Raw genomic sequence first — 15,394 nt, forward strand, 5'->3', positions numbered from 1 at the left:
CTAGGCTTGACCAGAGAGAGCACCAGGGACCTTGGCGAACCTCCCCCTGAAAACTTCATCAGAAGATACAAGTCTTGGCAAATCACTTGGCTGTGAGGAAAATGGGGAAAAAAAGCACAAAAAGGGGTATTTTATTGAAAACAGTGTGACCACCTCATGTTAGCGTGTAGGTAAGGTGTTTCAGGGCAGGTTTGTAACGCAGGCAGAACATAGGCAGCATTTTACAACGCATCTGAGCTCACCGTCTGCTGAGCTTTACACCGACGACATTTCATCCACACGATCAGGAATTTCATCCCTTCACCGCTTCAGTCCTCTCTAAGGTGGTTTCAGGAGCTCGTCTACCTCCAAGGGTGCCCACCAGTCAGCCCCACACCGCGAGCCGCCACCAAAAACCCATGGCTTTGTGGGCTCCATGTGCTAAGCCCTTCCTCCCTCGGTGGAAACATCGCATGGCTCACCGCTCGCTGGCCTGTCATAGGTTTCCTGTGCGAGCCAGTGTTGTTTGGAAAGTCTTACCAGTGCGGCTATTTTGGTCGGGAGTTGAAAAAAAAATAACAAAAACACTACAAAAAAGCCAACAACAAAAAGCCACCTACCCACCCGAGCACCCCACGATGACATTCCTGGTGGGAACTCGGCTGTAGCAGCACAGAAGTTGGGGTAATTCGGAAACGTGAGACCTGGCCGTGGTGGCACTGTGACAAACCGGGGGTGTCTGGTACCACGACGGTTCTCCCCCAAAAGGAGAGCTCTTCACCGCTGTGCCCACGTTCCCTGGGCAAAAAAATATAAATAAAATGGGATAGGACATCTTCCTTTCAGGAGCTGTCTGCCTGATCTGCTGTCTTTTAGGGGTGGTCTTGTGGTCCTGGGGCACCTGCCCATCTCCGAGCCCCTACAGGAGCAAAAGCGGCAGCTAAGGCTTGATGTGGGAAGTGCTGTGTCTGCTTTGGGTTTGCTCTGAGTCACGAAGCAGCACAGCTACTGCCCGTGAGGTCAGGGAGGGTGGAGGAAGAGGTTTCCTTGACACCAGCCTTGAGTTTGTCCCTGTCTGGGTGAATGAGAGAAACCAATCCCGTTTGGGGCTTTTATCGTGACGGCGAAAATCTCGCCTTCCATCAGCGTGTGGTATCCTGCTCAGGAAATCTTTTTCGCTAGACCTGGGCTGTTTGCAAGAGAATAACAAGCAGGAAGACACTGACATGGCTTGAGTCAGAAGTCGTTCCCTGCGGGCAGCCTCGCTCCTGCTTGTTTGCAGCCCACTGACAGCTGCAGGTAAGGGCTGGAGACGGAGCCGCGTCCTGCCCGGAGAGCCCGTGGTGGTCTTTGCGTCTCGTTTTTTGGGGGAGAGCTGGGCAAAGTGGGGGAGGAAGGCAGCTGCTGGGATGCCTGGCAGGGAGGATGAGTCAGCAGCGAATTCATACGCTCGGGGTGGCAGCGGGTGGGACGGGGGCCGTGCAAGCAGAGGGGGCGTTTGCCAAAACCGACTGTGAGTGCACGGTGTTTGCACACGAGGGCCGCGAAGCCGTGCGGTGCGCGGAGGAAAATTTGGGGAGCGAGTCTCAAAAGCTGGTCTCAGGCGGTGGTTGTGCTTGCGAAGAGCATGGCAGCATGGGGAAGTGGGCTTGCGACAGCCTCCTTCCCCCCACGACCGCTTTGCAGGATCCCCGTGGGGTCCGGAGGGGACGCATCAGCCCCTGGAGGGGCAATGATGCGAGATACTCATTTGGGGTCCAGTGGGAACCCCACAGCTCCTTTAGGACGGGTGGTCTGGCTCCTCATTGAAGCTTGTTTCACACTTTGGCTTCTGTGGTTTCCACCTTAGCCAGACCCCTCCTGGTCCCAGTGGCACGGCACGGGTTTGGGCAGCGGGGTCGGTGGCAGGGGCTAAGCCTCGTGCGCCTGCTGGGATGCTCCAGCCCCGCTCCAGGACGGCTGTGGCAGCTCGGAGAGGGAATGAGGAAGGCTCCTGGCATCTTCCCCCCCCCGGACAGCCCCGTGCAGGGTCAGGCTGGCGGTGCAGGCCCCCGCACGCCGCGGGTAGGGCTCAGTCACCCTGCCCCGGGGGTGCCTCCACGCCCAGCTCCACCCACACCCGCTGCTCGGGGGCCAAAATTTAGGCTGGGGCACCTCTCCTCGGCCTGGATCGAGCTTTTTTCCAGCCGCTCCGATTTTCTCCCCTTGCTCCTAACCCTCTCCATCCAGCACCCTCCTTGCACAAGGGGTGGCCGGGCTGTAATTCCTGGGAGCGCCCCAACCACGGGAGCGCCCCGGCGCTGATCTGGAGCTCTCCTCCCCGGCCAGGGGACGCCGAGCCGGGCACCCCCTTTCCTTTCCTTTCTTTTCCTTTCCCCGGCAGGCTGCGGGGAGCTGAAGCCGGCTGCGTTTCGGAAGAGAAGTTGCTGGCGAGCCACATCCTTCCGGAGAGCGGCTCCAGCCCCGGGGCTGTCGGCGGAGAGGAGACGGGAGCGCACGCACAGGAGAACCCGTCCCCTCCTCGCCCAGGTGAGGAGCAGCCCCAGGGGCTCGGAGCCGGGGGGAGAGGCTGCTTGGGGAAAGGGAAAAGGGGAGGGGAGCCGGCTGCCTGCCCTCCCAGCCGGGCGGAGAACGGAGGGAGGGAGGGAAGGAGGAGGAAGAGGAGGAGGAGGAGGAAAGGTGCAGCGGGGTGGGGAGAGCGCTCCAGGCACACCTGCAGGAGCGGCGCGGAGCCGGGATGGAAGGTAAGAGGACCCCCCTGCGCCCCCAGCTCTCGGGACCCCCCCCCCCGGAGCCCCCTGCTTTGGTCTGAAGGTCTGAGAGGCGGCAGGGCTCGAAACAGCACGGCTGCTGTTACCTGCTCTCGATCTCCCCACCTACTCTAAAAAACGCGGATCGTTTTCCCTATTCAGCTCCCGTTGAATGGAACTGGAGCGATCCAGATCTGTGTCGGTATTTAGGCTCCTAAGCCTTTTGGTGCCTGAAATCAGACACTTGAGTGCCTTTAGTGTGTCCGACAGTCCTCTCCCCCTGTTACCCTGCACCCAGCAGACCCCAAGTACCCCGTAATTCTGCTGGGAGGATTGACTTCAGCGCGGCTCTCCGGGCCGTCCTCCTTGCCGTGCGAGTTGGCCAGCTGAAATAGCGTGATATCAGCCTCACCACAGGGGAAAAAAAAAAAAAAAGAAAAAAAAAAGAGCGGGAGATTTTCTTCCCTCTGCTTTCACGCAGCGTGAACCTTTGCACCGCCGCTGGGGACGTTTGGTTTGTGTGGCTGGGGTAGGAAGGTGGACGTGGTGCCAGCACCGGAGGGGAGGTGATGGCGCACGCTGGCGAGGAGTTGGCTTTGTCTTGCCAGCTAAAGGGATCTGTGCTGGCTGGGGAAACGGGATTTCTTTGGCAAATGAAGATGGATGGGCTGGTTGAGCTGATGCCCAGGTGGGAAGAGAGCTCCTTGCTCCATCACAGCCTGCAGGGCTTAATGGGGCAGGCTCACTGCTGCTGTAAGGGCTTTGGGGCCATTAAGTGGAGGGGATGCATCTTGCTTTGGCTGAGAGTAAGCTTCCCGTGTTGCCGAATGTTTCCGCTTCCACACCCATGTGTGGGAGACTCACGGAAAACACATTTTTGACATTCCCGTTTGGCTCCGCTACCTGCAGCCAAGCTGCTCCATGCTGCGGGGCCGAAGGTGACATCTTCCCTAGGCTTCCCACTAAAATGCACCCTTAATTACCTCATGCACCGCTGCCTTCTGCCTCCTACATGCCTAAGGTGGTAGGGGAGCACATCAAGGCCCCACTGGACCCATTTGTCTGTGAGATGACTTCTGAAGTACCTGAGTCCTGGGCGCAAGACTGAATCATTTGCGGGATCATACCTTGACTCATTCCCCCGTACCTTTCACCCCGTGCTCCTCCATCACTCAGACTTTCCCTCCTTTTATCCCGCCAGCCCTGGAGAATGCCTCTCTCCAAGCCTGCAGCCTCTCGGAGCAGGAGGAGGAAGAAGATGCCATCTGGGAGAAGATCGAGAGCGCACGGCACCAGCTGACCCGCTCCCTGAACCCGGCCAAGCTCACCCCCTACCTGCGCCAGTGCCGCGTGATAGACGAGCAGGATGAAGAGGAGGTGCTGAATTCGTGCCGGTTCCCTTGCAAGAGCAACCAGACAGGTGGGAGAAAACACAGACGGGTCTGGTTTGTGGGGGGACACCTGTACGTGACACACAGCGGATGCTCCCAGGCTTGGGGTGTTATGACCTCCTAGTCCCTCACACGGCAGCGCTGCCCTGGCTTTTTTTGGTCCACAAGATGCTCTGCAGCCAGATTTCCCTCTCCTCCTCTGTGGTGGAAGTAGAATTGGAGAGGCTATTTTGTGTCATGAAGCTGGGCTATGCCTTTTTTTTTCTCTGTCATGCTAACTCCTTATCCCTTACCCAGGTTACCTGATGGACATCCTTCGGCGGCGCGGGAAGCGAGGCTACGAAGCCTTCCTGGAGTCCTTGGAGTTTTATTACCCTGAGCATTACACCCGGCTCACAGGGAGGGAGCCAGCCCAGCGCTGCTCCATGATCCTGGGTAGGGGCAGGCTCTCCGTCCTCCCTTCGGCGGCGTGGGAAGGGCCAGCAGTGTGGGCATGGGTGCGTGCATGCGTAAAACCCAGGTTCACGCTACCTGCGAGCAGTGAACCCTGACAGCTCTGCTAAAGATCTGGCAGGAAGGGAACCAAATGGGTGTGTAACAGGCCGAGGGGACCAAATAGCGTGTGATGGGCCTTGGTGCACTACAAATTTTCAGGCTGCTTTTTTGGGGGCTACCCATGTCTTGGAAATCAGGACCTGATTCCCTTTTGTCTCCTCCAGATGAAGAAGGTCCTGAGGGGCTCACTCAGTTCCTGCTGGTGGAGGTGAAGAAGATGAGGGCTCAGAGGAAAGAGCACCTGCTGAAGGAGCACCAGCTCCAGGCGAAAAACCAAGCCATGGAGCAGGAGCAAGCCCGGCTGGAGCAGCGGCTGCAGGAGCTGCTGAAGGTGCAGGAGCGGTGCCAGCGGCTGCGGGAGGAGTGGGACTCCAACAGTGTGGAGCTGCTGAGGCTGAAGGACGAGAACTACATGATGGCCATGCGCTACGCCCAACTCTGCGAGGAGAAGAACATGGCTGTGCTGCGCAGCCGGGACCTGCAGCTGGCGGTAGGGGGCCAGGAGGTGGCTTTTTAGCAGGGTGGGTGACGGTTCCTACAGCCTCTGGGGGGCTGAGCGGGGTGGCACGGCTCAGAGGGGCGCACGTGGATGTCCGTGCGTGGGGTGGTGCCTTGCTCAGCTCGGCTGTCGGCACCTTGAGATGCCCTTGCACGTGGTTTCTGCCCTGGGCACGTACGGCGTGGAGCTTCTTGGCATGCCTTGGCACTTTGGCCGAGAGTCAGCCCATTTTTCCCCCCCCTCCGACACTCCCTGCCGCCTCCTCATCCTCCGCTGACGTTCCCGAGACTCACGCTGCATACCTGAAGGGATTCGTGACTCCGCACTCCGGCTGCCAAGCTCTCACCTCCAGCAAACACGCGCCTGTTTCCTGTCTGGGCAAGGACCAAAGTGCCTTGAACCTATTAATAACCCAGCTACTTCGGTGCCTCCTGGCATTTCCCTGCTGCTCTGCGCTCCTCGTGCAGCCCCGTGGGTGCCTCTCGATCCTCATCCCGCTCTGCCCGTGCCGGGATCCTCCCCTGCTTTCTATCTGGCGTGCCTGCCTGTGCCAGCTCTCCCAGACCCTCTCAGAGCAGAGAGGTGAATTGATTGCTTGCGGGTGACTGTGGGGTGGAGAAAACCCTCTAGGAGCCGGGTGGACCACGAGGTGCCAGCCCACTTTCCCTTGAGCTTACCCACCTGCCCTATGTTGCCTTCAGTGGGTTTTTCTGCCATGAATTAGTTTCTCAGCTGCTCCAGGAGCTGGGAAGCCTTTGAGGGGACTCTCAGCTGCTGGCCCTGGCACTACGCAAGAGGCCCCCAGGGTTAAGGCCAGCTGCGCTGCGGATGCCCTGAGGCAGCCAGAAAGTAGTCGTGCAAAGAGAGGAGCTGGAGACTGAAAGTGTTTATGCAAAAATTTGATTCACGTGCATCCTCCTCCTCTGTCCTGCAGGGAAATGCTTTTGGGCACAGCTGTGCAAACCTTGCCCCTGCTCAAGGATGCTCCTTCACGTGGTTGCCAGCCCTTGTTTTCCTGGCCTCCAGGGCGTTTTTCTGCCCAGTTTCCACTCTCCCACTGAGGCAGAGGTGCCAGGGCACGTGGTGTGCCAGCCTATGTTTGTTCCCCTGTGTTCCTCAGGTGGACCAGCTGAAATGCAAAGTCACCAGCCTGGAGGAGGAGTGTAGCCTGCTGAGGAAGCAGGCAGCCGTGGTGCCCCAGCGGGAGGCGGAGGAGCGGGGCCACCCCGACACCGTGTCCGAGCTGTGGGCTGAGAACCAGCGGCTGATGGCATCGCTGCAGGAGCTGCAGGGCACCTTGCAGGTACCCCCCAGGGCAGAGCTGCCTCGGAGTCACACAGCTCGAGGCTGGGAGGGCTCTCTGGGAAGGGCTGGGCAGCGATGGGTCACTCTTCCCAGCTCTGTGACCCTTGGGTGTGCTCACAAGCATCGCTCCGTGCCTTTGAGGGCACAGAAGGTTCACAGAGAAACGATGAGGGCAGTCATGCTACCACCACCGAGCCACCAAGCCCTGGTCCGGAGGTCCCTCGGTGCCTGCAGTGTGGTGACGCTGCCTCCTCCCCTCCCAGGCTCCAGGCGAGGTCCCGGTGCCGGGCTCTGAGCAGATCCTGCTGGACATCCTGGAGCACGACTGGAAGGAAGCCCAAGACGACCGGCAGGACCTCTGCCAGAAGCTCAACTCCCTGCAGAGCGAGCTGCAGTGGGCCGAGGAGCTGAGGGATAAGGTAAAGCATCCATCACCAACCCCTTCCCGCTGTGCAGTCGCTTCTCAGAGTGTTTAACGCTCGCTGCTTGCTGCTGCCAGTACCTGCAGGAGGTGGAAGACCTGCAGCTGAAGTACCGGACCCTGCAGAAGGACTGCGACCTCTACAAGCATCGCATGAACACCGTGCTGCTGCAGCTGGAGGAGATCGAGAAGGAGCGCGACCAGGTGAAGTGCTCTCCACCCGCCGGCAGGAGCAGGGCTCTCGTGTCCGCTCGGGGTACCCTCTCCTTCCCCCGTGGGTCTCCTCCAGCAGTGCCAGGGCGGGAGAGGGGGGTTTGTCGCACGCCTCCTCGTCTCAACTCTCAGCCTGGCTCCTTGCAGGCGATCCAGAGCCGGGACGGGGTGCAGCTGCAGTACTCCCAGAGCCTGATCGAGAAGGACCAGTACCGCAAGCGCGTGCGAACCCTGGAGGAGGAGAGGGACGAGCTCCTGAGCAAGCTGAGCCAGGCGGAGGGGCTGAACAGCACGCTGGAGGCGCAGCTGCAGCGCTGCAGGGGCAACCGCAGCCTGGGCAAGGTGAGGGCGGTGGGATGGGAAAGCACAGCGAGGAAGGCAGGGCTAAATTTTTGGAGGGGACGCAAGGGGATGACGGCTCGCTTCTCTCCCAGATGTGCAGCTCTTCCTACTCCCTCTGCTCCAACCTCAGCAGCACCTGGAGCCTCGCCGACAACCCCGCTGGCTTCGCGAGTGGGCTCGTGGACGCGCTGGGGGACTCTGCCATTCAGAGCATGGTGAGAGCTTGGCCCGTTGGGAGCAGTGGGAAGCTGTTCCCACTGGGAGTAATGGGAACCCAAAGCCCTGCAAGGGCACAGAGGTGTTGGAGCAGGGCCACCGTGGGGCACCCTAAAAATCAGCAGCCCCGCGTAAGGTGTTATCCTCTCCATTAAGCTCTGCAATCATACCCTGGGGAAGCAATCCTATTTCATACCCCATAGCAAATATCCTACTGTTTTTAATGGGGTCAGGTTCTTGCCCATTTCCCTCTGATCCTTCAAATCTTCAAACCCTCATCCCCTGAGCCCCCTAAAGTTTCTCTCTCAAGGAGTTTCTCTCTCTCTGTGCCCAAGGAGGTGACCCCCGACAGCGAGAAGGACATCAACCGCCTCTCCACCTTCCCCTTCCCTCCCTGCATCGGCTCCATCCTCCGGCGGCAGCGGGAGGAGAGGTGCATGCCCTACAAAAGGTGACTGCTGGGGGCTGCTGGAGCCTGGGTCTCCTCTGGGGTGGGGCGAGCAGGATGGCTCTGGGAGCCTGGAGTGGGGCTGAGGGTGGGAACTTCTGTGTGGGAAAGCTGAGGGGATGGGGGTGAAAATGGGGTGAAAACAGGCTGTGGAGAAGCTGCTTCCTCTCATCTCGCCTTTGTGTCTCCTCTGCAGCTTGTCCTGTGGCTCCTTCAGCAGCATGGAAGATGCAACAGGTACCAGGGTGGGGATTTTCCGCAAAGGGCTTATCTAGGATGAAGTGGTGTCTGGAGGGAGAGGGGTGGGAGAGCTGACCCTCCCTCACACCTTCACTTGGTGCAGCTTGTCCCCCTGCAGAGCTTCCATCCGCTCTGTTTGATTTACGGAGAGCTTTGCTGGTAGACAACTCCTTTTGGAGCTGGGGAGTAGGAAATGGAAGAGAGCAATGCCTTCGTCCTGGGGTTTTATCAGTTCTGGGTGATGGGCTGTGGACCTCCTGGTGCTGGCGTGGCCTGTGGTGGATGCTGGTGGCTGATCCCCACGCCATCCTGCAGACACGGTGTCCCCGCAGTGCTCCAAGAGGCGACGTGCCCCTTCTCTCTCCTGCTCTCTCTCCTAGGCAGTGGTTTCGCTAGCATCTCGCTTGGGGCCTTCTCCTCCTCTTCCAGCAGCACCTACGCCAGGGTGAAGTCGGAGATCTGCTTGTCCACGCTCCCCAGCCGCCAGGAGGTCACCAGGAGGTGACTGCTGCTCTCTGAGCTGGGCACGAATCTCTGTACTCTGGGACAGGACTGGTGGAGCCCAGCTTAGCTTCTGTGGGGCTGGCGGGGTGGGGGGGTTCACAAGCTCCATGCAGGTGCCCTGGGGATGGACCACAAGCCCTGCAGGATGTAAAGTTCAATACAATCAAAATGCTGGAGCTGGGCACAAGGCATGGGGACGTGGTCCTTAGAAAAAGCAGCAAGCATCACTTGGAGGTGTTTCTCCTTGCCAGGTCCCTGGTGGTGCAGCTCAGCAGCATGGGTCCCACCAGCAACCTGTCGCCCCAGGAGAAGAGTCTGGGAGCAGACATCTCCATCCTCGGAGGGAACAGGACAGGGATTTTCGTCCAGTGGGTCAAGCCAGGCTCACAGGTTGAGAAAGCAGGGCTCAAGGAAGGCTGCCGGCTCATTGAGGTGGGTCTGGGAACGGGCTCACGCTGGGGATTTGTGGTGCAGGTGGGACGCAAGGAGTGTGGAGCGAGCCCCGGTACAATCTGGCTTCTGGCCAGCTTCACGTCCACCTCCATCTCTCTCGTTTCCCAATCCTGCTCCTTGCCTTGAGCTCCGAGCAGCACAAGCAGCCACGCAGGTCTTCACTCAGACCTACCTGTGCACGCAAAGGTGCCAAGACTCTCCAAAAGGCTTCCTTCAGCCGTGGGAGGAGAAAAAACAAAAAGGAGTCACGAGGATTAAGACAGCAATATGGCTGTGTGTCCCCGGAGCTGCCTGTCACCTTGTGGTATTGCAGAGCAGCTCGCTTCTCGCATCCTGCGCATGCCTGTTGCAAAGCAATCAATTCTGGAGCGAGATCTCGCAGGCCTCCGTGACCCTCTCAGAGAATAATTGCTCGGAGGAAAGCTCCTGGAAGGAGGGAAGGGCATTTGTTTTGGCAGGAACGACACCTCTTGAAATACTGCCACGGCACTTGCATTGATAGCCCACCTGTAACTGGAAAGAAAGCAGCCTCCCTGCCTTTTTTTTGTTTGTGCACACGAATTTGCTTTCAAGGCAGCCCAGCATCCAAACCAGAGGGTGGGGGGTGGCTGGCAGCAGCTAAATCAGAGGCAGAGGAGGGAATCGGAGGCTGGTGAGGATGCTGCAGGGCTTGCCCTGGGGCTGTGCCATCTCCTGGTGAGCCCCGGTGGGTAAGGAGCTGGGGGGAGCCTCCTCTTCCAGCCCCTGTGTCTAATGGTCTCTGCTCCTTGCCAGCTGAGGGTCCCGTCGCTGAAGGAGGAGGTGCTGTCGCTGGAGAACTGCACGCGGGAGGTCGCCTACCTGAGCCTGCTGCACTGGGATGAGCCCTCGAGCCTGGTCTTTCAGCTGGACCTGCAGGGTGAGGCCCCGGCAGCCGGGCTCTCCTTCCAGCCTCAGCTCTCTCTGCTTCCCTTCCTGACCTCTCAGCTCTTCTCTCTCTCTTCTCCCGTTTGGTCCTAGGCCACGAGGTGTGACACCGGGGTTGGCCGTAGCTCCGGTTACTTGCCCTGTCCGGTGTGACACCCTCTGAGTTACGGGATGGAGGTACAGACCTTCTGTCTGGCTGCCTCCTCTGCACCCCCAAACCCCACCCCATCACCTCAAAAGCTGTGCTGGCAACTTGGCGATCGCGTTGGTGACGCTGGTCTACCGTGCCCCCACCCGCGGTGACCCGCGTCTCTTCCTCCAGGATACCAGCCTCTGCGGGAAGCCCTGGAGGAAGGGAAGAAGTTTTCCGGAGACTCATTCTATGTCCGCACCAACCTGCCCCTCCTGGAGTCATCAGACCCCTACGCCCTCTGCGTCAAGTGCCGGGAGATCCTGCACGTCACGGACACCATGCACAAAGGGCGGCTGGAGTGGTACTGCTCCCGCGTCGACCCCCTGACCATGCGGGACCTGGACAAGGGGACGGTGCCCAACTACAGCAGGTAACGGGGGGCAGGAGGAAAGCAGAGTCCCTTTTCTGCCCCTTTTCTGTCCCTTTTCTCCGTGGTGAGCATCCCCAAGGAGTCCTTGGGGTACGTGGATTGGCCTCTTGATAGCGTAAGATGCCCAAGCCTGGTGTTGGGAACCAGAGCTGTAGGGTTTTGGTGTTCTTGAGAGACTGGGAGGTTGAGTGAAGGCTTTGATACGCCTGTGCTTCAGGAGAGGCTCTGTGGGCTTTGGGGAAGAGGGTTACAGCTGGCTGTGGTCCCTGAGGTCTCCAGAGTTGCTTGAGGGCCATCTCTTTGTCTTTTCAGGGCCCACCAGCTGCTGAAGATCCAGGAGAAGAGCAACCTGCCTGGGCAGCAGAAGAGCCACAGAAATAACGTAAGCTGGAGAAGCCAGCAGGGAGAGCTTTTTTTTTTTTTTTAACACATTTTTGTTGGGCTGTGCTCTCAGCTCTGTTGCCTTCCCTTCCTCTTCAGCTAAAGAAACGGGCCTTGGACCAACTGCGCCTGGTGAAATCCAAACCACAGAAGAGCTCAGGCCAGCCCCCTCAGCAGCTGTGGCTGGACCCTTGCTCAGGTGAGCTGTTCCCTCCACACCTGCCCCATCACCCTTGGGGACCTTGTCATATTTTCACCTTTTTGGCTTTCTCTTCTCCATTTCCACCTTCCAGACCCGGACAGGAGCCTGAAGCCTTACAGCCTGGTGCGCCCGGTGGTGGTGCAGACCCCGCGCCCCGTGGTGCTGTCCCCCAACTGCATCGCCCCGCGCCTGATCAGGAACCTGCTGGACCTGCCCACCTCCCGCCTGGACTTCCACGTGTGCCCAGCAGGTAGGCAGCAACGAGGGGTCCACGTTTTTTTGGGCAAAGCGCAAGGTGTTCCCTCCCGTTCCTAACTGTACCCTGTCCCTTTGGCCATGAGGGAAGCCAGCCCTCCCTTCTGGTCTTCTGGGACATGAGGATCCTCATTCATTCCTTGAGCGATGTGGCATTGTCTTGCAGCTCTGGGTGGCTTTTCCCAGGGGTGAAGCCCTTGCCTGAGGTGGGAGCTGCAGCTTGACTCCCTACCTGCCCTTCCTCCCCGGGAATGGCAGCATCCAGCCGTCCCCTTCCTTCCACCACCAACGCGAGGCTGACACACCGCTGCGTAGGCAGCTGGGGAATGGGGCTTTTTTTTTTTTTTTCCCAGAGGGGATTTTCACAGAGGACAAATCCCTCTCCCTCTTCTCCTTTTTCCATCTCTCTCCTTGCCCGTGTTTACAGTTCAGTCTTTGCCAGCTGCGGGACTGAAAAATGAGTCGCTACGCTTTTTGGGGGTGGGGATGGAGGTGGTGAAAAAATCTGTTTTGCAGAAAAAGGATGGCTCTGCCAATTTTGGCCGCTGGGCTTCTTAGCTGAGTGACTTGGCCATATATCCTATCCTACTGAGCCCTCTGCAGGGTCCCCCTCACATTGCATGGGAACATGCTTTGAAGTCATTTACTGCAGCAGGGGACGTAAAACCAAAAACAACTCAATTCTCTCCCGCTAGTTTTGGCTGCTGTGAGGAAAGAAGGTGATCTGAGAGCCCTGAGATGTTTCTCTTTTTCTTTATTGCCTATATTTTCTCTTGCTCTTCTCTTGCAAGCCAGATAATCTTCCACAGGATCTTGATGCCCCTAAGAGAAACTTGTGAAACTTAACCTGGCGAAATAAAATGATTTGTTTTCTGCCGTGCTTCATCAAGGAGGGGCTGGAGCAGTGGGGAAGGGGGGAATCAAGGCTGGGAGCTGGCTTTGGCTGCTGCTGTAACACCACACAAGAGCTGCTCTTGCCCTGCAAGGTCTTCAGCTGCGATATCTTGCTTTTTCTGCGAGCAGAAAGTGGCAGGAGGCCCATGCCAACGTGTAATGTTGTGTAATTAGACTCGCTCTCCAGAATCCATAAGCACTGGACTCAAGTATCAAGCGTGCAGGAGCTGAGGTGGGAAGTAGGTGCAAGAGGGATGAGGGGATGATGCCTCCCTCTTCATCCCTCCTGGTCCTCTTGGCTTGCAGAGAAGCTGGCAGAAGAGCATCCCAGCACTGCCCATGCTCAGGAGCCCCCTGTGTCCAAAAGTGGCCCCCAGGAGTGGAAGGAGAGTGGCCAAATCCGCATGATCCGGGAGGCGATGGAGAAGGTGCTGAATGATTTGGGGAGAGGTGGCCGGGATGGGGCACCCTGGTCGGGTGGGAGGGAAGGATGGGATGGCTGAGCAGGGCTGCTCTTGGGTCAGGCTGGCTGTGATGGAGTGGGTGACCCTGCTCCTTAATTCTCCCCTTTCCTCTTGGCCCTGCTTGTAAATCCCGCATTTAATGGAATTACTATCGGAAAAGCAATGATATTTCACAGTATGGAGTTTGATTTAATGCGGCTGTCAGGGGCTGGGGCTATTTCTTCTCCATTTAAATCAGTAAATCTATTCAATTTCCTTCCAGAATAAACACTGCCTGCTCGAGCTGGGAGTTCAGAGTGTGAGGGATCTAATTAAACGTGAGATATACCCCATTGTGATCCACATCGAGGTCACCGAGAAGAACGTCAGGGGACTCAGGTAAGGCAAGACCGTGCAGTACGGATGGAGGGCATCGCGGGAGGATGGAGAACGCCTTGTTCAGAGGGAGAGGAGGCGGCTGTGTTTGAGGATGGGGGAAAAAAGGGCAAAAAAAAATCAGCTTTGTGCACGTGTGAGCGAGCTCTTGTTGGTGTTTTTGCAACCCCATCTCCCCGTGTGAAGGTGACGTTCGTCTCTGTGTCTTTCCAGGAACTTGCTGGGGAAGCCGGGCCAGCGGGACGCGGAGGTGCTGAAGATGTGTCGTGGTGCTGAGCAGGCTCTCCATGCTCTCCCCTGCTCCTGGGCACGCGTGGAGCCCCACGCCTGGAGCCACGCCGAGGAGCTGCCCAAGGTGGTGCGGGGCTGCATCTTCCAGGAGCAAACGCGCCCGCTCTGGGTCGAAGATGGCGATGACTGAGCTCGAAGTAGCAGAGCCTTCCCCAAGAGCTGTCCTCGGGCTCCTCCAGGTAGCGTGTCCACCTTCTGCAGGGGGCTGCCAGCAGCAAAGGCACCAGGTGGCCTTGTGGGGCCCCTTGAGGACATAAAGAGTTGGGGACACAACACGTGTTGACCCACCAGCCTGAGCTTTCCGTGTTTTACTGGAGAGAAGTCTTCCTTCCACCTTTCCTCTGGATGCCTCCTGGGCTGTTCCCCATCACCTTGGGCCCTGGGCTCTGGTACGTGGTCAGATGGGGAGCACGGGGGAACCGTGTGAGATCAGGCCGTGCAGGAGCATCTCTCTCACACGTACGCATTGAAACCCTTTGCCCATCACCTCCGTCTTCCCTGCCCCGTGGCACCGTGTGCTCCGGGTCCTCCTCTACCTCACCTCCTGCCCCGCGGAGCAGGAGGCACGGCCGCACTGACACTAAGACGCAACCAACCCTCGTTTTATGGGAGCTGTACTTTTTATGGCTTGTAAATTATTAACGGGCCGTTTCACTGGCAACCCGCGTGTAAAGGAGAATTAAATGCCATTCATAACGGCGACGGGTGGCAGGCTGTGGACTCGTGTGTTAATGGGGAGGGTCGGGTGATGCACGGGGGTGCTCCTCTCCTCCTTTAGCTGGGGGCCATCTGCCCAGCCCCTCTGCTGCAGGGCAGCAAGAGGTGTGTGGGGAGAGGACACGCTGAGCATGCTACAGATCAAATTCCCTCCCGTTTCTACTTGCCCTCTGTTTTTCAGCCCCTTCCTTCTCTGCAGTGCTGATGGTAGGCAGGTCATGCTGGGAAAGATGGGGAAAAGCTCATTTGATGTCCTGGCCAAGGTTCCTCGAGCTTCATATCCCTCCATACCCCAGTTACCACGAAGTGACAAGGCAGCTACTTGTCCTTCCGGGGGACAAGTTTTCGGGGGGATAGATGATCTTTCCTGGAAGATGTAAAGGAAAATGGGGGCTGTGGCAGTGGAAGACTCAGTGGGGTAGGTCAGTGGGAGAAGATGGGCCACCAGTATCCAAAGGCTGAGGTCTCCTGTGTCCTCCTCACCCCTGCAATTAGGGGACTGCTACTGCCATGCACTTCTGAAGCTCCAAGCAAAGATTAACTTCAGGGGTCCCCTGTGAGGTGTTATTTCAGGCTCTAAACCAGTTGCCTGTGTCTTTTACGAGGACGAGAGGGAAGGAGGGGGGGGAGGAAAGGAAAAAGAAAAGACTTTAACCTGCAGTCACTGAAATGTAGAGCAAAGTCCCAGATCTGCCCTGGAGCAATGCAGCGATGGAGGGGACGGGTGTAACAGAGCTCCCTCCAGCTGAGAGCTCCTGAGTGGAAGCATCCCAGCACAGCTGCCTGGGGAGGGTGGGTGCCCTGCAGGCAAACAAAGCGCTGCTCTTGTTGAGCTGATGAGAAGGCAGGTCCCAAAGCGAGCCCCCCCCTCCACCCAGGCGATGGGTTTGCAGGGGAAGGAGGCTGGAGCCTGCATCTTAGCATGGAAAAAGTAGTGCTCGAGTACCCAGAGGAAACACGCCCCGGGAGGCACTGATCTTGACAGCTCCTCCTACCCCTGCTGGCTCTGGAGCCACCACCAGCCTTATGA

General features: G+C 58.3%; 1 protein-coding gene across 3 annotated transcripts; it reads left to right on the plus strand.

The window, feature by feature from the left end:
* Window positions 1-1,012: 1,012 nt before the first annotated feature.
* On the plus strand, window positions 1,013-14,349 carry CARD10 (caspase recruitment domain family member 10). 3 transcript variants are annotated; one of them, XM_072037785.1, is made up of 22 exons: window positions 1,013-1,278; window positions 2,363-2,508; window positions 3,931-4,149; window positions 4,418-4,555; window positions 4,840-5,165; window positions 6,295-6,477; window positions 6,743-6,898; window positions 6,979-7,104; window positions 7,261-7,455; window positions 7,548-7,670; window positions 8,007-8,122; window positions 8,316-8,356; window positions 8,740-8,860; window positions 9,115-9,295; window positions 10,091-10,214; window positions 10,545-10,785; window positions 11,098-11,167; window positions 11,266-11,365; window positions 11,460-11,618; window positions 12,824-12,945; window positions 13,244-13,359; window positions 13,570-14,349. In XM_072037785.1, the coding sequence occupies exons 4-22, from the start codon at window positions 4,426-4,428 to the stop codon at window positions 13,775-13,777; spliced, it is 2,838 nt and encodes a 945-aa protein (XP_071893886.1). In that variant the 5' UTR covers window positions 1,013-1,278; window positions 2,363-2,508; window positions 3,931-4,149; window positions 4,418-4,425; the 3' UTR covers window positions 13,778-14,349. The 3 variants fall into 3 exon arrangements, with proteins under 3 accessions (XP_071893886.1, XP_071893892.1, XP_027306098.2); XM_072037791.1 differs by lacking the exon at window positions 1,013-1,278 and having other exon boundaries at window positions 2,105-2,508; XM_027450297.3 differs by lacking the exons at window positions 1,013-1,278; window positions 2,363-2,508 and adding an exon at window positions 2,595-2,723.
* The last annotated feature ends 1,045 nt before the right edge of the window (window positions 14,350-15,394 follow it).

This window comes from Anas platyrhynchos, chromosome 1 (assembly GCF_047663525.1).
Source record: "Anas platyrhynchos isolate ZD024472 breed Pekin duck chromosome 1, IASCAAS_PekinDuck_T2T, whole genome shotgun sequence".
Classification (NCBI taxonomy): domain Eukaryota; kingdom Metazoa; phylum Chordata; class Aves; order Anseriformes; family Anatidae; genus Anas; species Anas platyrhynchos.